Source organism: Haemaphysalis longicornis, unplaced genomic scaffold, assembly GCF_048455015.1.
Source record: "Haemaphysalis longicornis isolate Haplotype H1 unplaced genomic scaffold, Haemaphysalis longicornis Haplotype H1 scaffold_3, whole genome shotgun sequence".
NCBI lineage: Eukaryota > Metazoa > Arthropoda > Arachnida > Ixodida > Ixodidae > Haemaphysalis > Haemaphysalis longicornis.
In genome coordinates this window covers 36463183-36485860 of record NW_027526335.1, presented here as the reverse complement: position 1 = coordinate 36485860, position 22678 = coordinate 36463183, and the positions used below count along the sequence as shown (strand labels likewise).

General features: G+C 54.3%; 1 protein-coding gene across 1 annotated transcript in view; it reads right to left on the bottom strand.

The window, feature by feature from the left end:
* Positions 1 to 6402: 6402 nt before the first annotated feature.
* The window catches only part of Kfase (kynurenine formamidase), a 50214-nt gene continuing 33938 nt past the window's right edge, over positions 6403 to 22678 (bottom strand). Inside the window, exons 4-6 of the mRNA XM_077704294.1 lie at positions 14767 to 15104; positions 12552 to 12724; positions 6403 to 6976 (exon numbers count right to left, since the gene is read on the bottom strand). Coding sequence (XP_077560420.1) covers positions 6770 to 6976; positions 12552 to 12724; positions 14767 to 15104 — 718 coding nt within the window. The 3' untranslated portion in view covers positions 6403 to 6769. The remainder of the gene's footprint in view (positions 6977 to 12551; positions 12725 to 14766; positions 15105 to 22678) is intronic.

The window sequence follows — 22678 nt, the reverse complement described above, 5'->3', positions numbered from 1 at the left end:
AACCCTCCCCCACTTCCCTGCAGCACGCCATTCACTCCACCCATTACAGCGACTACAAGGTTTCGGTCCTCCATCGTGTTACCGCTCCTGTCCGGGAAGCTTGCTGCCTTCACTCGTTCGTCGCTGTCCACCCGCCCCTGATCACCGCTCTGACCCGTGTCAAGATTTAGCCCGGCGTTCGTGAACCTGGGAGGCTAGGGGTACCCTCCAGCCGAGTGACGACATGCGGCGTGCTTGTGGTGACGGTGACTGACCGCGAGCTGCTGTGCTCGGCGGTGTTTATTCTCCGGCCACCCAAAATGTTGCCCACCGAGCCTGGTGGGGCCACTGAACTTAGCAGCCAACGAATATCAGGGTTGGGGGCGCCACACACTTGTCACACCCCTCAACCCCAAGCTTGTTTGTCCCACACAAACACGAAACACCTGTCACCCCGGCGAGTAACGGTTCGGCGGTCTCCGCTGTCTTTCACTCCGCCTGAGCACAGGTGTCGATGCAGGTGTGGCAGCATCGGGTGCCGCCTGCGTCACTCTTGCACCGTCCATCAGCCTTGCAGGTGTCCTCGGACTTGCACGTGGCGCAACAGTGGCGCGAGTAGCACCACCCCTGGTGCTGTGCTGGCAGCGGTCGGTGTAGCTGGCTCCCCTGCCTGCTGGCTTCCTGGAGGGGCGGCTGAGGTCGCCAGGCGAGCCCTCACATGGTCGGCGTGCCGGTGCCACGTGGTCCCGTCCGACATGCGGACGAGCAACGACGACGCACTGGCAGGAGAGATCACATGCCCGGCAGACCAGCGTGGACCAGGCCGGAAGTTCCTGGCAAAGACCGGAGTCCCAGACTCCGGCAAGGGCCCAGGACGGCAACCTCGGTCAGCCACCAGCTTCTGCTTGAGCTGCTTCAGGAGCGCTGTGGACCGGAGGTCTGGGTGCAACACGTCCAACGGTGTCTTCACCATCCGGCCCAACAGGAGCTCGCAGGGGGCATGGCCCGTGACGTCGTGGGGTGTGGTCCAGTACTGAAACAGGACCCGGGCAACTTGCGTCCGGAAATCCCCAGCCTTGCTCTTCTTGAGCTCGTCCTTGACAGTTGGCACCACCCGCTCGGCAGAACCATTCGACGCAGGGTGGTACGGCGGAACCATCATCCGACGGATTCCGTTCTTCGTCAGCCAGGCCAGGTACTCCTCACTGGCGAAAGCGGGACCGTTGTCGGACACGATGACGTCCAGCAACCCCTGGGCTGCGAAGACTTCCCGCAGCGCCGCAATGGTTGCTCCTGCCGAGGGAGTGGTGACCGGCAGCACCTCTACTCACTTGAGGAAGGCGTCCACCACCACCAGGAAGTAGTGGCCCTTGAAGGGCCCCCCGAAATCCACGTGCAGGCGGGACCAGGGTCTCTCCGGGAACGGCCAGGGGGTGATCTCCACATGGAGCGAAGCTCGGTGGTTCTCCTGGGCAGCTCTGCACCATGCGAGCAATGTCCTGGTCCAGGCCAGGCCACCAAACATGGGACCGAGCCACCATCTTGGTCTTCTCCACGCCTGGATGACCCGCGTGCAGCAACTGCAGGACCCTGGACCGCAGGCTCTGCGGAATCACCACCCTGGAACCCCACAGCAGGCAGACCTGCTGCAGGCTCAGCTCAGCGGCCTTGTGGCTGTACGTCCGCTCAGCCAACTCCTCCCCTCGGGACACCGCCTTGACCACCTGCGACAGGACTGGGTCCCGGCTGGTCGCCTGCGACACTGCCGATCTGGACAGCACCTCCGGGTAAGCGTGCTCCAGCATGAACACTTCCGCAGGTTCAGGAACAGCAGCAGGCACCTCCGGCAGGGGCAGTCGGCTCAGGGCATCAGCAGGTGCCAGGTCCTTTCCCGGACGGTAGACCAGCCGGTAGTTGTAGGCCGCGAGCCTCAGGGCCCAGCGCACCACTCGAGGCGAGGCCTGCACTGGAACCGCCTTGTCGGGCCCCAGCAGTCCCAGCAGCGGCTTGTGGTCCCTGACCGCCTCGAACTTTCGGCCCCACAGGTAGTGGTGGAAGCGCTCGACCCAGAACATGAGGGCCAGGCCTTCCTTGTCCAGCTGGCTGTACCACTGTTCTGCAGCATGAAGCCGACGGGACGCAAACGATACAGGGCGTTCCTGGCCATTCTTCTCCCGGTGGGCCAGGACGGCTCCCACGCCGTACGGCGACGCATCTACGGCCAGGACGACAGGCTTGGCCGGATCGAAGTGCACCAGCACCGGAGCCTTGGTGATGAGCTCTTTGCTGCGCTGGAAGGCCAAGTCCTGCTCCTTCTTCCAGGCCCACTGCTGTCCAGCTCGAAGCAGAAGATGGAGCGGCTGCAGATGCGACGACAGGTTCGGCAGGAAGCTCCTGTAGAAGTTTACGGGGCCGAGGTAGTTCTGCAGCTTCTTCTTGTTCTGGGGCTTGGGTGCCTTGAGCACAGCCTCTACTTTTCAGGGTGCCGGGGCCAGGCCTGCCTGGGAAATGACGTGGCCTAGGTACTCAACGCTGGGGGCCAAGAAAATGCATTTGTCCAGCTTGAGCTTCAGCCCGGCATCCTGCAATCGTGCCAGGACGTTGTGTAGGTTCTGCAGGTGGTCCTCGTCGTCTGTACCGCCGGGACGTCGTCCAAGTACACCGCCACGTGTCTCATGCCCCTGAACAGGTTGTCTATCTCCCTCTGGAAAATGGCAGGTGCTGAGGCCACGCCAAACGGTAGGCGCGTGTACTGGAAGAGTCCCAACGTTGTAGAGATGGTGACATACTTCCGCGACGACTCCTGGAGCACCAGCTGCTGGTACGCATCTCTGAGGTCGACCTTGGTGAACTTCTGTCCCCCGGACAGCGCCGACCAGAGATCTTCAATGCGGGGCAGCGGGTACTTTTCCACGGTAGCGACGGGGTCGATGGTGACCTTGAAGTCACCGCAGATTCTTACACTGCCGTCTTGCTTCAGGACTGGCACGATGGGAGCGGCCCACTCTGACGATTTGACGGGCACCAGGATGTCGTCTCGCTGCAGCCGTTGCAGCTCCTGGGTTACCCCGTCCTTCAGGGCGGACGGCAGTGGGCGCGGCTTGAAAAATCGGGGCCGGGCTACCTCTGGCACATGAATGCTTGCCGCCGTGCCGGTGAATGTGCCCACCCCGGGCTGGAACAGGGCCTTGAACTTGATCAGGAGGCCTGGGACGTCTTCCACTGCACGTACTGCTACCTGGTACTCCGGCAGCCGCACGCCCAACGCCTGGATTCAGTTCCGGCCCAGCAGCGTCAGTGACGACCCCTTGGTCAAGTACAGGGGCAGGGTGGCCTCCCTGTCGCCAAGGCGAACGCTGACCTGGGCTTGACCCTCGACCTGGGCGAGCTGTCCGGAGTAGCTGCGCAGCATGACGCCCGACTCCTCGACGGACATGCCAGGGAAGGTGCGCCTGAAGACTTTCCCGGCCATGACCGACACACTGGCCCCTGTGTCCAGCTCCATGGAAATGGGACGCCCGCAGACTTCGACGGTCAGCGTGTATGGTGGCACCGACGGCTGCACTGTGCCCGCGTGCAACATGTCGAAAATCTGCGGGTCTTCGGCCACGACGTGAAGCCTAGCCGTTGATGAACCCGAAGCTGCTGCCGCACGTCCTCGCCGCCTACCCTTGCGCCGACTTCCTTGACCGTGGGCTGGCGCGGAACATGTGCTCGACGCCGGCTGCTGCTTCATTCCGTCCGCCGTCCCCCCTCAGCACCCCCGAGCAATGTGCCCAGTTCTTCCACACGCAAAGCACTCCGCTTGCGCAAACTGGCACTGTGAGGGGGGGGTCACCACCGCAACGACTGCACCTGCCATGCCGTGTCGCCATCTTATTCACCGCCGCTTCCGTCGACGGTGAGTCGGCCGCACGTGTTATCTCGCCCGCGTCCTTGGCCGCAGCATCCATTGCCAGCGCTGCCTTCACGGCGTCGTCCAGCGAGGGGTCGGGAAGCTCCAGGAGTCGCGTCTGCATGGCGGGGTCGTTGATGCCGCAGACGAAACGGTCCCGGAGCAGCGAGTCGAGCTGGTCCCCGAAGGCGCAGCCGCTCGCCAACCCTCGCAGCGCTGCGATGAACTGCCCGAGAGTCTCTCCGTCTCGGCGGCTCCGGTTGTTGAAGCGGAAACCCTCCATTAACGTGGACGGAGCCGGGCTGAAGTGCGAGCGTAGCGTTGCGAGCAGCTCACCCAGCGACCTGTCATGTGGCGTGGCCGGCTTTGGCAGGTCGAGCAGGAGACCGAAGACGCGGGTCCCGCAGCTGGCCAGGAAAATGCCGCGCTGTTTTGCCTCGGGTGTGTCGTTCGCCCGGAAAAACACGCCGACTTGTTCCTCGTAGACCGGCGAGGCGGACCCTTCACCCTCGAACGGCTGGAGCCTCCCGTACAGCGGCATGGCGTAATGGCGGCCGGCGTGGGGGGCGGTGTCTCGGCGTTCTCGGTGGCTTCGGTCTCTACGCGGGCTTCGTCCCTCGTCGCCAGTGTCAAGATTTAGCCCCGCGTTCGTGAACCTGGGAGGGTAGGGGTACCCTCCAGCCGAGTGACGACATGCGGCGTGCTGGTGGTGACGGTGACTGACCGCGAGCTCCTGTGCTCGGCGGTGTTTATTCTCCGGCCACCCATACTGTTGCCCACCGAGCCTGGTGGGGCCACTGAACTTAGCGGCCAACGAATATCAGGGCTGGGGGGCGCCACACACTTGTCACAACCCGCCCACGTTCGAGTCGCCGACCACGATGACTTGTCTCCTCTCGCTGCCTTTGGGGGGTACTTCCACTCCGATTAGCATATGACTTAGCTAGTTGCCCTTTTTGCCCCTGCAGCGCCGCCTCAGTATAGGGGTGACCGGTAAAAAGGGCAAAGGCTCATGGGCACATTGTCTCCCCCCGCGAATCCCCGCCACTTCCGGTTCAAGAGCTCTCCTGGCCTCCCGTAGGCTGGCGGGTTTCACGCGCGCGTGTGCTTGTTGTTTATCTGTTTCCACCTATAAAAGAAACGCTCATGCATCGCACATTCAATTAATAACAACGATGAATCCTACTAGGGACTCCTCTGAAAGGTAAGCACTCTGTGACAAATAAACACGCACACGCGCGTGAAAGCTGCCGGCGTACGGGAGGCAAGGCGAGATCTCGAACCGGAAGTAGCGGGAGCAGACAACGTATCTATGGGCCTTTGCGCTTTTTACCGGTCACCTATTGTCCTTGTTATCCGGGTCCGCGCTGAGACCCCATGGGGTGTCCACAATCGCTCTTCAGGCAAGAGTGCAGAAATGTGTGGCTGTGACGCTGCGACTCGGGGCGGGTGGAGGATGGCCGCCCGGAACCGCGGCTGCTCGCAGCGGACGGCCCTGCGTCTGTACAATGCCTCGGCCGTGGGGCTGCTCATGTACGCGCTGCCGCTGGTCACCCTGCCCAAGCCTGCAGCTGGCGGCAGCTGGAGGGCAACCACCGCTGGGGCGTCCGCAACTGCTGGGCCTGCCTCGAGACTCGCAGTGTGAGAAGACGCTGGCTGGGTCGTGGGCGTGGACCCTCGAAATGACGGTGCAGCGGCGCGCCCTGGGCCACATTGACCGGCTGCGGCGGGCCGAGGGGGAAACCCCCTGCTGCAGTGGTTGCGCACACCACATCACCACTCGCGCATGGGGCGCATGCTGGCCCTGTATGAGCAGGTACGGTCGCCCCCGTGAACGCCCCCCGCCGAGGTCACGTGTAGATCACGGGGCTGCACACGAAGCGGCGGACGTCGCACTGCGGGCAGCTGCAGCTGGCCCGGGCCGTCGTGTGGGGCGACCTGGAAGGCCACAGCCTGGCCTACACAGACGGCTCTGTGCGGCAGCGGTGCTGGGGAAGGCCATCAGGCAGGCCCGGTTGCACTACGCCGCGTCATCCGCCGCGACCGAACTGGCGGGCGTAACCCTTGTCCTGGACCTGCTACTGGAGCTGAAGCCAGCCCCCGAGCGCTGCGCGCTGCTGCGGATCCAGGAGGGCGACCCGCGCCCACTTCTGGTGCGGGCCGTGCGGGGCAAGGCAGCACGGCTGGCTGAACGTACTTCCCGCTCCTCCATCGGGTTTTCCTCAAGCTCCCAGCCTCCCACCTCTGGCGTTCCATTGCCGTTCAAGACGTTCTAAACCTTGTCTGGCTCCCTCACATGGCCTACACTCGAAGGGCGCTTTCTTTGCGTCGTCCATGCGCCCAAACAAACGTAAACAGAAAACACCAGATACCCGATGCTCCGACAGACTGTCGTGAACCGGCACACGGCCTCCGCGATCGGCTGCCGGCGGCGCGGAGGCCGTGACCGGCATAGGGTGGTATGCGCTCAACACGCGAGGTGGCACCACAATGCAAATGCGGTCAGAATTGCCGAGATGATGCCCAGGTTTCCCATATGCGAAAATCGTTTTTATTTGTTTCCTACGCAGGTAAGCGCCGCCCTCGTACTTGGTGTTAACCAAAACAGACCACAAAATACGACCTTTGTGCAAAGTTTGAGCGCAAACAGAGCAGTGGTCGATAACATTTGTAAAGACGTCAACTTATCGATGTACATACCACCCTGTACATTTAACCCCGACCTTGGCAATGTCGAAGTGGGGGCTAGTTTGTTCTCAGTGCGTCCTAGGACAAGTCGGGAGGCACTCAGCATGCGGCCCCTGCTTCGTCCTCGTCACAGTCTGCGCTCATAGAATGGGTGCAGTTTGGAAACGGGGCCGCTTTTATCCGAGCGCGGCACGGAGGCTCCCTTCTTCAGCATCCGGGCGTGCGGCTGCAGGCCTGGACGATGCGTCGCGTGACGGGGTGGCCGGCGTCCAGGAAGGGGCCCAGCAGGTAGCTGAAGTGGTCCTCTTGCGCGTACTCGAGCAGCTCGCAGCGCACGCCCCGGCCCTCCAGGTCTTCGCAGTAGGCGCGCGCCGTGCGCCGGAACCACGGAGGGTCGTGCTCCGCCAGCACCACCTGCAGAAGCGCCGCCGCGTTGCGCATCATCCACGCACCAGACCACTGGCGTACGCAGAAGGGGGAGAGGGGGGGGAGGGGGTTGCCCCCCGCTTTAATATTTTTGGTATGGGGGTGATTTTTAGGGCTAGATCCCCGTTATATAAACGTTGATTATACAAACTTGCTGTTCTCCATTTTGAATTCGGATTCTCTCGTCGTTGCTCATGCCTTTTAAATTTATTCTGTGACAAAATTTGTGACCTTTATGTGTGCCGTGTGCTAGAAAGCTTCGGTGGTCATCCACCTTCACAGGGCGGAATAGTTCGTGATTTTTATGCACTAGCTCGTTCCCTTCATTCTTGTCTTTTGTTTCGACTCTTCCGGTGCGGAAACAGCCGCGCATCATGCGGCGCCGACGGAACCACTATACAAACTAAATTTTGCTCGTTTGAATCACCGGTGACGCCTGCTGTCACTGCTGTTCCCATCGACGGAAATCAGTTGAGCCGCACGTGTAGGGAAGGATTTCGCTGGCTGACATCTGTTGTTACTTTACCAACATGAAAACATGAGGGCGTCATTGTTCCTACTTTCGGTGAACGGAATGGAGCTGTGTGGGCATGAATGCAGCAGCCGAAGGGCAACAAATCTTGCCTGGCTTCGCTCAGTCCTTTTGACTGACTGCTCGCTTTCCTGAGTGGAGAGCACCGTTCTTCAGTGGGGTTCGGTTCGGTGAAAGGGCATCTTGACGGGTGCCGAGCCTAGTGCGCAGTAGCTGAGCCATTTATTTTGTTTGACGGCGACTCCAAGCCATCGCGGTAATGCCGGCAGCCGTTCCAGACAAAGCGACGCCGCTGAGCCGCGGGCCGCGCGTCTCGTCATGGAACGCATCTGTGAGACCGACCCCGGCGACGGATTCTGTTAACAGCCTCAGGCCTCCAAGCTGTTGGTTTGTGTCGCTTTGTGAATGAGTTTGTTCTCGCGTCTTTCTCCTCTGTCGTGCCGACTTCAACCAGCCCCCATCCTGCACATAAGAGTCTATTGCTTGTGGAGAGATCGACTTTGAACCTCTCCACTCGCAATAGGCGGCTGTGCTTTTAGATGCGAAGCGTCTTATGGTCGAGCCTTGTCCCGCGTTGTTGCGCCGGCGTCCACACCTCCTCTGCGCATGCGCGTCTCTCCTCCATTCTCAAGGCCGCACAGAGGAGGGCACGAACCGCTGCCGCGAAACGGCAGCGGCTTGCGCATCCCGAACGCCGTGCACGTGAAGCGGAACGTAAACGTCAGTGCAGAGAAGCGGTGTTGCGCCGGCGTCCACACCTCCACTACGCATGCGCGTCTCTCCTCCAGTCTCCTCCTCACAGCCGTATGAACCAGGTGTGCACACTACCACCCTACCCACACGTCTACTTATACTCTAACACCATGCATCAACTCTACTTACACACAACCCACCCCCCATTGCTGCTTCGCATCCTACTCATGGTTCCTCCACGGGAACATGCGTAATTTTTTTGATTCTCCGCATTCTTCTGGAGGCCGGGGCGCTTGAACAGCCCAGTGTTAAGATCGGCGTGCGGTGTTGCGAAACCCGTCGTCGATATTCTCGGGTTCAACCCACCCAAGCCTTCAGTCGTTCGGGTGCCCGTGCACCCTCATCGACGAGATACGACCCGGCTTCATACAAAATGACGCGGCGGCAATCCATGCTGCTGTGGACATAGGCCGCTTTCGGAGACTTCGCGGGCACCCAAGCTATTGCCAAGCGACCGCCAAGGAAGGCTGCCCTAATGACCAATAACACCTAGCGGAGGGGGTGACGTAAGCGTCGCGCGGTGCGTCCCTGTCAGTGGCCCGCTAAGTGTTCCCGTCTTATTGGCGGTGTGCCGCTCATCGTGGGGACCTTAGTTGTGGCGTGTCTGAGACGCCGCTCTTCAACGAGACGCCCAACGTCGGATTACCAGAGGGGGCCCCAGGCGTCCTCCTGACGCTTCAGCTTCGGTAAGGTGGCTAGAATGGCCTCGGTGGCCCGAATGGCTCCGACCTTAGGCAGATTTCCTGTCTGTAGCCAAGATGACGCCCGCCTGTGTAAGAGGGAAAGCTGCCCTCTCTCTGTGAGTTTGGGGGCGTCAATTTCAGTCATGTTTTTTTTTTTTTTTTCTAATTGGTGGGTTTCTGAACACGGCGGAAAAAAAGGGTGAAAGGGGACGGACCTTATTTGCTTATTTAATCTTTCGTGCGCAGGCGTGCACTGCTTTGTCTACTCGGTCTTAAACTATGTAAATTTCTGTACATAATGTCTCTTTCTTCAACCTACTCGGCCTCACTGTTTGCCCCAACTCAGTACCAACGGACGCACACGCTAGCAGATCCGCAACACCGGCCACACGGCCTGACCGAGGAGCCACTCACTACCAGGGAGATTATAACGGAGCCACTGTTAGCCGCGGGGTAACACGGCTAAAGCGGCAGCCAAAAGAAAATTTCTCGATGTGTGGTTGTGACGGGGCCAGGAGGCAAAGAAATCGGCTCCTGAAGTGGAAAAGGCAGCTGCTGAAAAGGAAAAGCTATTGGAAGTGTTAAAAATCAGCAGTAAAACATCAGTGGATCACCCCGAACTCGTGGGTGCAGAAAACCCACATGGTTCCGGTAGGCATTTCTGTCGTTATCACTTATATTGTCTTGGTGAGAGGGGGGAGAAATTTTTTATCATCTTCTGCCGCATGCATTGTAAAGTGTCAATCAGAACTATCATTCATTGTGTTCGCCGATAAAAGCCGTCATTCCTTTGATTAGTTGTCGTTTCACAAACGTTGTGTTGAATGGTGGCTTGGTTTCGTGACCAAGCACATGAGAACTTTGAAAAGACCGCGTATTGCTCAAAGTAAAAAAGCTGTTGGTCTGCTTCTTGAAGAGCTTTTTTATCTCGTTCGACCACAGACTCTAGCTGGTGATATTTCCCTGTGAAATACTTGTTTTCCAATAACCGAAATTTTCAACTTCGCAGGGTTTTGAACTTCGTCTAGAATGTCTCTGCGTACAACTATCAAACACTTGATTTTGTAGCATTTCGTCCATACCGATCGATACAGCATCTTGTCTTTCGGGGGGGGGGGGGGGGGATATGTTGTTAGGGAAAATAAATTATGAGAGCTTTATGTACCCGCATGCTGCAGCCCCGTTCCTGCACACTGACACTCATATCGCGTTAATTCCACGGTCGCACCGACGCAGCGACCGTGGAACTAACGTATTAGAGCCATCTATGGCGCTGGCACGTTTGAGTCTTTGCCGGCTTTAAGTTCCTCATTCACTCCTTCACTCTCCTCCACTCGCTTACAACCTATTTTGCATGCTTCGCTCCAACAAAGTTTTGCCTTGGACTCTGACTCGCAAACACTTAAACGAGCTGTATATGTTTCTGCGCATTTTCACTAGAGACACTTTACTCGTCCTCTGATGGAATTGCGTATAATGGTTGCTTTGTTTTATAACGAGTACGTCGGTTCGTGGCAAAAAATATGCCATAGTAAAAAAAAAATAATCATTTAGATATCGTGCCGTGGGTGAACCGGTGTTTCAGCGAAGCTGTTATCTGTGCTTGCGCTGATTATTGCTGCTTTTGACTCCGTGTATTGACCTCGTTCATGTGATGTTAATTAAGGCGTTGTCCAGTGCCGCGATTGTTCACTACGGCATTGTTTAGACATTTTTCCGCTTTGGTATTACGACCCAGTACGGACTCGTCTTCAAAGCTATCCGATCCAATCTGTTCCGCTTGATGTTAACGAGTGGAATTGATGATGATATTGACTCTGTGTGTCATCAACTAAAGATTGCCTCTCATCCATCTTCCGTCACAAGCAATTCGTGGAGGCTACGCGACTTCGACGTCTGCTTTCATCACGATAAGGCAATTTCAATGCCACTGCCTAAACACAAAGATAAAGAGAACAACCGCAGGGTTATGTAGAGGGTGGCTACTATTCCCTGAGAATCACGATATACTTTTTAAATGTCGCGTTTCCAAAATTTTGTTTGTTATTATTAAAAAAAAAATTTGTGATGCTATCCCAAAAATCGAGCCAACGTCTTTAATTAAAAGAACACTGCAAGTCTGCAGTTACGTATTCACGGTTTTCCTCAAATAGGCCTAGCGTTTTCTTTAACAAGTACGAAGTGCGCTACTAGATTTCATCGTGTGGAAAGGTTTTGCCTATGTATACTTCAGTTCAAGAATTGCTTTCTCTTTTGGCCGGACGGCTGACTCGAGGGAGGGACAGACAGACAGATAGACCAATATTTTCGCGTTTGGGTATGACAAGAAAAATGATGGCGTTAATTAAGCTCGCATGGGATTTGAAGCCAAGCTTGAAGCTCGGTCTGCGCATTACATTCTTTGGAGTAATCGACAGTTTTGGGCACCGCTACGTCATCCGCTTATAAAACGAAGCGGGCAGCACAGTGGGCGAGCAACTTGAATAGCTGTATATGCGAAGAGAAGAAACGTGCTTTTTGATTGCTTCTCCTCCTCCCGGTGATCCCTGCTGCTACATCTGGTTGCATGAAGCTATCATGCATACTGCAGATCGTTATACTTTGTCTGCGGTCTGGTAACCAATGAAGATGAAGCAAGGAATGCGCGCACCAGGGCCCCATGTGGCTGCCACATCGAAGCCTGACAACTTTCACCAGGGTATACTGTAGCTTTCGCTTTCAAAGCCCGTAAGCAGACTAAAGCATGCCCCAATGAATTTTCCGTCGTTTTGTTCTGATGAATTTATTATTTCAAATGAACGGTGAAATGAGTGAAATGTGTTTTCGCGGGGTATATATATTGCTTCATGTGACTGCAGGCTTGGAGACAAAAAAGTCTATAAAAAAGGTGCAACAGATGGAACATGACACATAATTTCGTTTGCTTGTCGCTCAGCGTGTTTTTATTTCACGCATGTCTTTTTTGTGCATTCTTGCTGTACTTGACGTATATTAACACTCATCAAAGCGTTCTAAACCAAGCCAAGTACGAAGCTAAGGCAAATCTCCACTCTCTATAATTACCACGATGGCACGCGGTTTCAGCGGCAGTTTTCTCCTAGCACATTTTGTGGGAAACATTATGGTCGCAGAGCACGCCGGAGCACAGTTTTGTTCAGAACCTGGAACTCTAGGTCATATTATAATACAGTGTGGGTGCAATCCCGAACTTCCACCTCTCCGATCCCCTCTTCCCACCCCTGAGCTGTGGGAGAACCTGGTGACCAGCGACCATCTGGATGTACAGCAGCTCCTGGCATCCAGAGCGAAAGCTCTCTGCTCACCTCATGGATTCCCGGGCTAGGGAACCACTCCCACTTTAGAAAGCTCGAATAAACCTCTCTCTCTCTCTCTCTCTCTCTCTCTCTCTCTCTCTCTCTCTCTCTCTCTCTCTCTCTCTCTGGCATAGAGTACTCGTGAGCGTAAATGGCTATCTGCTATGTGGCTGGAGGAAGGTGTCCCGAGGGGGGGTGGGGGGGGGGGTAAGTGCATGCCGGATTGGCTTCACGAGCAGCCACCCGCCCCCTGAAGCCGCGCGTGCTGTATATAGTCCTACCTGCACGTGGAAGCGCGGTCCCGTGGGCAGCCTGTCGCTCAGCCGCACGGGGCTGTTCCGCGTCGCCTGGCCGCCGTCGATGGCTGCCTGCGTGGCCACCGAGCTCCCCAGCAGCGCCTCCACGTCCAGCACGGGCGAGAGCAGCAGCAGGCCGCGCACGCGCTCCGGCTCCTCTGCGGACCGACACGAGCAGGGGCAGGCTGCTCGCAGCGACATCTTCTCCAAGCCCTACCTCTTGCCTCGTGGACCCTGACCCAACGGGCGCTTCGGCCACCTGGGTTGTCTCAACAGTAAAGCGTTTCCTGTCCACCTCTCTCTATCAACACCTTCTCTGCTTGCTCGCCCGTTCATTGTACAGCCGCACGAGTAAGAATCAGAAAGGGAAGGTTCGTTTAAAGCAGCGACAAATCCTCTCACCCCCATCTTACCTTAATAAAGGGACACCGAAGTGATTTGTAAACATTGCGGGATTACTAGCGCAAATTGTAGTCTGGTGTCTCTAGGCCATTTGACCACTCTCGCTGCGTTTACGCGACTTTATTCAGCAGAAAAATCAATTCGAAAGTGCTGTCCTCCTCTCTATGTTCCTGGCCGATTTTTATGACGTTTCGTATGGCGTCAAAACGAGATGGCTTGGCTTGACTGTGATGCTGCACGGCTCGCCGACCACAGAATCAGCCGGCCCAGCGTTTAGTTGGCCGGCCGCACGCGGGTCGTCACGATTCGTTCGCTCACTTGAAACTAAGCCACGACACTTTTGTACCTGGATGAGTGTGCCTTCAGTATTAAGCTCTAAGTCCAAGTCCCTCCACACAAGCGCACATGCGACGCTTCCCTGACTGGTACCAAAAAATCTAAGGAGTCAGCGAAGTTAATATAGGTATTAAGAAATTAAAATCGATCGAAACTTTTATCGTACAGCATAAAACCAAGGTGCAGGAAGCACTTTTTGCACCGGGTAAACTAGCACAGCGGTCAGCAGCACGACTACGCATCTGCAAACGCTTTTCCGTCTACGAAATGCAATTGCTAGAGACGAGATATTTGTGGAAATTGGTGGGACGTTTACTGCGCGAGCGCTAGTCAAGAAATAGCCAACTAAGCTGCTTGGAATACAAAAACTAAATAAAAATGTTTACTGGCTACGGTACTTTATATTTCCGCAACATCGCAGCGCTGGCTTATGGCCGAGTAGTCTTGAGTCCTGTGTATGTCGGTCTGCAATTCGCATCGCAAGTTCAATCCCCGATAGCGCTTTTTTCGAAGTTGATTTGTTTTGGCCCCGGGCAATGTTTTCTATGCTGAATTTACCATTTTGCGCTATAACGTTCATTGCTCCACGAGCGAGTTCGCAAAATGCGTGCAGACTGACACTGACAAGCTGGCGAGTTCTCGTTGGCGTGGTGTTGCCATAAGTACATACCTACAGCTTCCAAGCACAGTCCCAAATGAAGCGGCTTGGCCTGGTGCGAACACGCCTGTTACGATACAGGCCCGGGCCAGGCAAGCTCCAGAGGTGGGTGAAAAGCGAATCGCATTTGAGCGTCTCCGGTGACACGGAGGTCGCTCATCCGATACGCCTCGGCAAGTGATTGTTAGGATTACAAGCCGTGCTGTTAGGCTTATCTGACGCATTTTACAACCGACAACATGGTAGAGGAGCGGTATGCCGATTATTGAGGTATGAGAATGTCCAGCCAACGATAGTGTCTGATACCAAGCATGTTGTTCTACAGAACCGAAACTGATTTGAATTTTAATCTTGGACATCGACCAATGACGGTACACTTTGTATTGACGTCACTTCGTTGTTGGTGCGGCCGCCGCAGACTGCACGTGGTAGTTTTTATAACTACACCCCGGCTTTATAAAATAAATATCGCCTTATCGACCGGATAAACGATGAAAAGTGTGTTTATTTGAGCCAGCTAGTCTACGGAATGCAAGCAAAAACACAAGCTTGACAAATTCACTTCAATGTCCCGTTAAGTTTGCCACGTTCAGTAGGTGTGCTGTAACCTCCGCTGCGTTTGTCCATACGTACCCCACCTCTCTGCGTGAAAATCGCTCCGAAGCGGATAACAACTGGCGGTGTCGCATGCAGCGGGAAGATTAAGCCGCGAGCAAAGAGGTTGAAAATGCCTAGTGCAAAAGGAGCGCATCTGCAGAGCCCTTCGCTTATTAAGCAAGGAACGATGCCGAAAAACATGCTCACCGTGCGCGATGCGCGCGGCCACGGCGGCGGCCAGTTGCGCGCCCGCCGAGTGTCCGGCCAGCACGAGCGGGCCGTTCAGTGTGGCGAGCACGTGGCGCGCGCAGCGCGTGGCCGAGTCCACCAGGTCGTCGAGGCCCGCGGCACTGGGCGCCAGCGGGTAGCCGGCCACGGCCACCGACACGCCCGCCGCCACGAAGGGCTCGCTGACGAACGAGTGAGCCTGCCGCTCGCCCTCTACCCAGTAGCCGCCGTGCCAGAAGAGCACGCTGCAGTTCCCGGGCTCCGCCGCCGCCGCCGCCGGGAACAGGTCCACGCACTCCCGAGGCCCCGGCCCGAACCTGCGCTCAGGGACGCCTTTACTCGGCTGCAGGAACTGCTGAGTGCTGCCCAAGCAACGGCCGTCACAAAAGACCGCCAAAGCACAGAGTACTGCAGTATTATTTGAAAACAAACGCAGAAGGCGCTCTGTTTAATCTTCTCTGCGAGTTTTCGATTTTTTTACTCTACTTAACCGCACAGTGCACTATATTGCTACGTGCTGTGGCCTTTTAATCGCTTGAAGACGCCTGCAAGGTATACGTGCCGCACGTAAAACGGCTCCTTCAACGCCGCGAGCGGGTCCAGCTGTCCAATGGGCGCCTGTCATCGCCTTTGCTCTCTGGTGCCATTAGGGAAGGCCTCGGCGTGAAAATGACGTCAGCGGATAGTCACCAACACGTCCCGCCATCACTACCCAGTGACGCGGCTTCTGAACCTCCACAAGACCAACCTCCCCGAAAGAAGCGTGCTGTCGGCGAGGGGCAAGAGGACGCTGCTACGGTGACCGAAGAAGTCGAGGCAATGGACAAGGCTGCATTTGCAGTAGTCAAGTACAAAAAAGCGCGACCGGCAGGAATACCAGTGACGTTTCACCCGAAGCAACCAGGACGCTCCCTTTGGAGGGTGAATCTGCACCTACTAACCGCAGTAGTCGTTATGTCGGCTCAAGAAAAAGTACTGACACATCGCCTGAACAAGGATGCATGGAAGCCTCATCACGGTGTCAACACTTGCTGCGGCCATGGAGACGTTACGGAAGTCGCTGGTATGGCCGTCCGAGTTTCGGTTCCGCGCTCTTACTCAGCGATGTTTGGCAAGATTCACGATGTCCCTCCAGAGTAGACCGACAATAATCTGCTCGAGTATCTACAGGACCAGGGCGTAATATCTGCCAGGCGACAGGTGTCCTACGTCCCCGAAGAAAACGGTAGAGTCACGGAGTCGCGACGTGGCACAGTGATTCTGGAGTTTGCGAGTGACTTCCCCTTGCCTAAGCGGGTACACCTTGGATTTTTCAGCTACCCTATAGAGGTATATATGGGTGCAGCTACGCAGTGCTTTAAGTGCCAGCGACACGGACACGTTGCCAAGCACTGCAATGGCTCTGTGCGGTGTAAAGTATGTGCTGGGCCGCATTCTCACAAGGATTGCACATCAGGGCACAACCACGGTGTGCAAACTGTAATGGATGGCATCCGGCATCGTGAGGATCCAAGCCAATAAAAAGAGCAAGTGCAAGGTAAACGCCCCGGACGATATGACCCACCCCCAAACCCGAAAATGGTGTTTACGTCATCGAACTCTCTTCAAACCGATCAGTTATCGCAAACCAAGACGGCACCTAACAAGTCAACCAACTCTCTTCGAGCAGAACAGTCGTCGCAAATCAAGTCGACACCAAACAAGTCATACGCAATGTCTGTTCGGGAGAACCCCAAGTCATTAGGCAGTTTTAGCATATCGTTACCGTGTTTACGTTACCGTTTACCGTGTTTGCGGGAGTCGACTGCGCAGCGCGAGAGTTACCGCGAACGGTAACTTACCGGCACAGGCTTCACCGTCGCCAGCGCTTCCGGTAACACGGGAAACGGTAACGCAAACACGGTAACGATATGCTAAAACTGCCTACTGTCGTCAGAGAACACGCAATCCAAGTCCACGACTCACTCTGAACATGCCAGTACCTCCCGGACACTGCGCACACGGAACGACCACGAAACCTGACGACAGTCAGCTCTCCCACTACCGAAATCGGGCAGGTACTAATACCTATGTTGTTCGCTGCTATCAAGGCTATCCTCCGTGCACTTCCGTTTTCCGGAAGCCTCCCCGAAGTCGAAGCTGTCTTCGCATTGGAGCCGTTGGTGAACGCCATGTTCTCAGCGCAGCGCTGTTCGTCTGGAGGCATGCCATAACAACGCAAGCTGCAGGCCCTGGACTGTCACTTCACACCAATTACAGGAAGTCTACAATTTTTCAGTGGAATGCTCGTGGCTTGCGGTCTAAGCTTGCAGACTTTCGTTACCTTATTACCACCTACCGATTTCCTTTCATTGTCATCGCAGAGTCTCGTGTGGGTGATGAATTTGGTATGAACGGTTATCAACAACTGCACTCGCGGCGATTTAATGGGCCAAGCAGACTATTTGTCGCTTTTCGTGATGACAGGCATGCCCTTTGTTGAAGTTGACGTCACACCGCCCGACACAAATGAGTATGTTTGTGGGACTATTGTCATCAGCCGTCAACGGTTTATTTAAAGAGACCCTGCAAGACTACTCGGAATGTATTTTAAGGTAAAGTCGATTGTCCCAGCAATCTCCTCCCGCAAGAATTATGCAAATCCGTTCACTATCACCGAAACTACGCGCGATGAGAAATCGCGCATAATTGTTCCCTCTCAACTCGACCGCGGACAACGCGACGAAAGCTGCGCGCTCTCTCCCGGAGAGGGGGGCGGCTCGCGACGTCTCCTCCGGCGGCCTTCGATCACGGCCGGACTCGACTCTCCTCGAAAGGAGCGTCGAGTCCGGCCGTGCTTCGATATACGACCGGCCGGGGAGTTTTCCCCTTTTCTCCGAAACGTGGAGGGTCTCTTTCCGGTTTGGTGCCACAAAAAAGCAGGCACAACTGCCTACTCGCAAGCGCGCGCTCAGGCTGGTAGGTCGTTTTTGAAGCAATAAACGTTTGTTGTTATGTGATCTGGCTGAAAGGGGAGTATTAAGTTCGTCACTCAAGCTCCACGCGCACTCAAAACACAAAAGAAACGTCAAAACCGTGCGTACATGCTCAGGCATAGAAGAGGTTGGTACACAGCGCCGACAACGGCGGATCGTCACAGGATATGCGAGAAATAAGCCGCGAAGCTCACCAGCGACAACCAATAGGCAGCCATGGCCTCACTGACGTTGTTTAGGCCATGCCAGGGGTGCATAATGAGGAAAATTGAAGGGAGCGCGGTTGGTTTTTCCGCGTCTTTCACAGCGATTTGCAAGCTCATCGCTTCACGTGCACATGTAATATTCGGCTCAGGTATTCCTGGTAGTGTAATCTAAACGTCGCGCAGGTTTACTTGCACTGCCAAAAGAGTGTTGCAGGGTCCCTTTAATATCGGCATGCCTCGAGCCAGGTGCTGCCTTCAATGCGTCGTGGCTGTAAAATCTCATAAAGATTACGTCCGCCCCCTACATTATTTGTGGGGATTTCAGTGCACACAATGTAATGCGGGGGAACACGCACACGAGCGCAAGAGGGCAGAAGCTTGCTGACTCGCTAATTAGCTGCAGCACTGAACCATTAAATGATGGCACCATCACTTACCTCAAGTCCCCCACCGTCATTAGCTGCATTATTCCATCATTCGTCTCCGCTACATTTTGACAACGATTTACAGGGACCACTGACGTAGAAACGAAGGGAAGGGACCATTAAGCTATTTTAATAACAGCCCTCGATGCTTCGGAGTCATCTCGCTCTGTGAAAGTGAAATGTATGAACTGGGATGCATTTTACGAGTGTTTCGAGTAGATGTGTGACAGCTGTGACTACGAATGACGAACTCGTTGATTCGATTGCATCCTGTATGCGGGACACCACGCGCTGAGTAATCAAAAGCCATGGCATATATACCAAAAAATGATCCAGTGTACCAGAGGTTATGCGCCATACGAAGGCGGGCGGCGAGGAAGGCGTTGCGTACCAAGATGATAGAGGTCCTGCGAGCTTCTCGGCGAGCGCAAAGGCATGTCAGACGGCACCTGAACAAGCTACGCCAACAACGTTGCAGGAGCTTCTGCGCTACACTGGACGTCAGGCAGCATCTGACACGCACGCATATGGCGAATTGTGAATGGAATTCGGAAATGCACGCAGCAGCTGCACCCGTTCATTGCCCTCTCCCTGCACGAGCGCGCTCTTTGAAAGAAGTCGCCGAAGAGTATACTGTAAGCTTCTTTCATCATCAGCAATGCCTCCCGAACGATTCGTATGCGCCTCCTCCTCCATTACCTCTAAAGCGTCGGATCCAGCCCTTCATCTTCCCTCGCCTCGAGCTTCGCGATCACTGCGCCGCCTGCCGCAGCTTCTCCGCGGCGCATACGGGAGCAGTTCTGCGTGGCTCATAGGGACTCATGCAGTGTTTTGGTTCTCTTTCGCTTCTGTCTGCCTTTCTGCGCCCTAAACAACTTGTTATGGTGGTGTCTCCAAGCAAATAGTATACATTTAGGGTACTTCAAAAAACAGCTGCGTCTCGGTAGAGCTATCCGGGGACGCGGTTCTTCGCGCTTCCAGACCGCTCTTACGGGCGTCGGCGACGGCTGCAGCATATCATCACTGTCACCTCCGAATACGTGAATGAACGAATATAGGCACGAAGCCCTTTGGGGGGAAGGAGGTAAGTAAGGAGGGGATGAAGGGGGATACCACTAAAGTTCATTGTGAGATCATAGGTCCTTTCGTGGGCGTGAATTCTATTGTTGCCTCGTTTAGACCTGATACTGGCATAGTGAGAGATAAGTTTCGTTTTGCAGCTCGGACAACGAATGCGGCTTTGTTTCTAATATATACGTCGTAGAAAAATATGTTTCGAGGATGTGATTACCCAATACCTGACAATAACTCGTGCCTTTTATGGGAATATAAGCCACGCAAAAATGTTAAGTATCTTGTCACGAAGCCAGAGACGACGCAGTTGTCTTCAAGGAAAACAAGTTTATTGGAGCGAACTTGTGCTCCCCTAACAACTCAAAGAATACACAGGCGGCGAAGCAGCAATCAACAAAGTGACGTGCGAAGGCGAGCGTCGAAGATTCGAATGCCGCAGCGTCTGCTCTCCAGGCTTTTATCTTTCGGCGGGAGTGTTTCTGGAACCGTCAATTTACACCCAGAATATTGTAGATCAGAGAAGATTATTCTGGGCTAGTGACGTTAGGGCGAAACAGTATGCTTATCTGAATGAGATAGCCCGTGCGGCATAAAAATAAAGAATGGAAGATGCGCTTCGCTGGGGACACAGATAACAGACCCGGCGTAGCCAGGCAGTAAAAACAAACAAATAAACAAACCCACACATGGTTCGCGGCAATATTTTAAGGCTGTGGCTTGTTAAATATGTGCCCACTCACGCCTTATAGCTAGGACGAAGGAAAGTTAATGAAACCACAGAAAAATACATCGTCTGCCCAGTTCAGAAGAAACAGGGCAGCTCGCGCGGGAATAAAAAAAAAAAACCCAGTGCAGCTTCAGAAATTCGAAAGACGTTTGTCAAAACTTAAGCGAGGAAATGCACTGATATTTCACAAGACATGGGGGGAGGGGGACGCCTAACTATCGTTCTGTACAAATCGGAGCGAAATAAAGGAATAAACGGTTTAGCATTCACACACACAAGCTTCGCGTTCACTTTCCTTTTGTTTTTCGACTTCAACAAACAGCTGATCACTCAGCGAACGCATTTTTTTAAGTACGCAGTAAGCAAGTTCACAAGCGATAAAAGGTGTCGCTGGAAAAGTGTGGTATCTGATAAGGCCCTCTTATTTCAGTTTTTGCTAGATTCTGCAGGCTCCCTGTGTCATATGACGATGTTTCGAAGAAGCGTTTAGTCGCGGACGCATATTACTCTATAAGCCCGTCTCCGCGCTGATTGCAGGAGGTATATGTAGCAGATGATCGATTGCGAGCGCTCACCTCGGGACAAGGCGACCCAGCATTAATTTTTTTGTCGTGCGCTGATGCCCCAATAGAATTTTGCATTAATCATCGCACCTATTTCGTGGAATGTTCGTGAAATTTATGCCACACTGGCTTAATAAGGGTACTACGTAGTGATCAATAGATGAGGTATGAAGCGTACACTGGCGTAGTCAGGTATGAGTGCTTCTCTAGATTGTGTAAGCACACAAAACCGATTTACATCGTAGCGTATAGCCGTATCATGACCATATGAAGAAGCACTGCTTACGGAGATACTGTTAGTAAATTTCCGGGCAGTGAAATTACTATCAGCTCCATGCATATGCCGATTTCGTGACGCCGGCCTGTCAATCAAGCCTAGCGCTTATACGGACCGAATGTACCGCACTAAGATCGCGTCAGAAACATTTACACTCTCGTAAATACATCAGATTTAGTGACTGCTGCACATAAATACGTATTTTCAATGCATACAAACGGTACATCTCAGTCGTGAACGTGCCCAAAAGCAGCGGCGACAGTGGCGAACGGTAAAGAGCCTCCCGCGACTACTTTCGAAACGGGCTGCTAGGGGAATTTATAGTGTCTCCCCTACAGGCAGTGCTCGAGGCGAAGAGCTTTTTTCGGCTATCTGATGTGAACAAGTGCTCCACACTAGGCCATGACGGCGTCAGCTACAAAGCCATAGCCCATCTATCTCGGCCCCCTAAACTAGGTCTATACTAGAATTCTACAGTTCAACATGGCAAAAAGGTAAAGTGCCCGCCGAGTGGCAGCTTGCAAAATTAGTGGCACTTTTAAAACCTGGGAAAGCACCAACCAGCTATGCATCCTTCCGGCCTATCGCCTGGTTCAGCTGTATCGTAAAGCCATGGAAAAGATTATACATGCCAGGATGAGACGGTTCCTCGAGAGCAGGAAGGCCCATCTCCAGAAAATGAATGGTTTTCGTCAGAACAGGTCGGAGAGACAATATCATTGCTCTAGTGTCCTCACTCGAAGAATCACTTAGTTGTAGCTGCACACCAACCTCAATTTTCCTGGACATAAAGGCCGCGTTTGACTCGGTCCTCCACACAGCAATTCTCGCCGCCCTTGAAGACCACGGCTTTACGTGGCAAGTCATACACATGGATAGCGGACTACTTTGATGGACGACATCTTTTCGTGACCTCTCCGGAAGGCTCAACTTCTCATTACGCCTTGGAAAAGGGTGTACCATAATTGGTGCCGGACTAATTTCTGTTCAGCTCTGACCCACATTTCACTCAAGAGAACCCTACCACGTGGAGTGATGATCACGCTTTCCAAAGGTGATATCTGCTTGTGGTGTGGTTCTCGTTCACGACGATGTGCACAGCAGCGATTACAGAGAGCCCTGTACAAAATTTCTAACTACCGCGCAGCCCGCGGCCCACAACTTTCTCCAGATAAGAGCGTGGCCATGGCCTTCACACGAAAAGATATGGACCGTCATCCATTGATACTGGGCGGGCGCATACTTTTATATGCACGAGTTCAAATTTTTCTAGGAGTTTTAATAGAGCGCAACTTGACCTGCTCACCCGAAGTCAAACGGATACGAAACCGCATTTCTTCGGCCGCTGAGGTTTTTAAATGTCTTTCAGGTTCTCGCTGGGGCAGGGACTGCCATTCAATGGTTATGCTGCACAAGAGCCATGTGGATGGAGTGCTGCGTTACAGCCTCCCTATCCTGCATAAAATATCTGAGACAAGCAAGAAAAGTCTTGAGGCGGAAAGAAACAACAATTTACGCACCTCTCTTGGACTTAAGAAGGGATCATCGAGCGTTGGAACCGTAGTAGAGGCACATTGTTTGCCTTTTAAAGTTATTAGTCGACGGGAGACCATTCGAGTGCACTTGAGGCATCGGTTACACGCA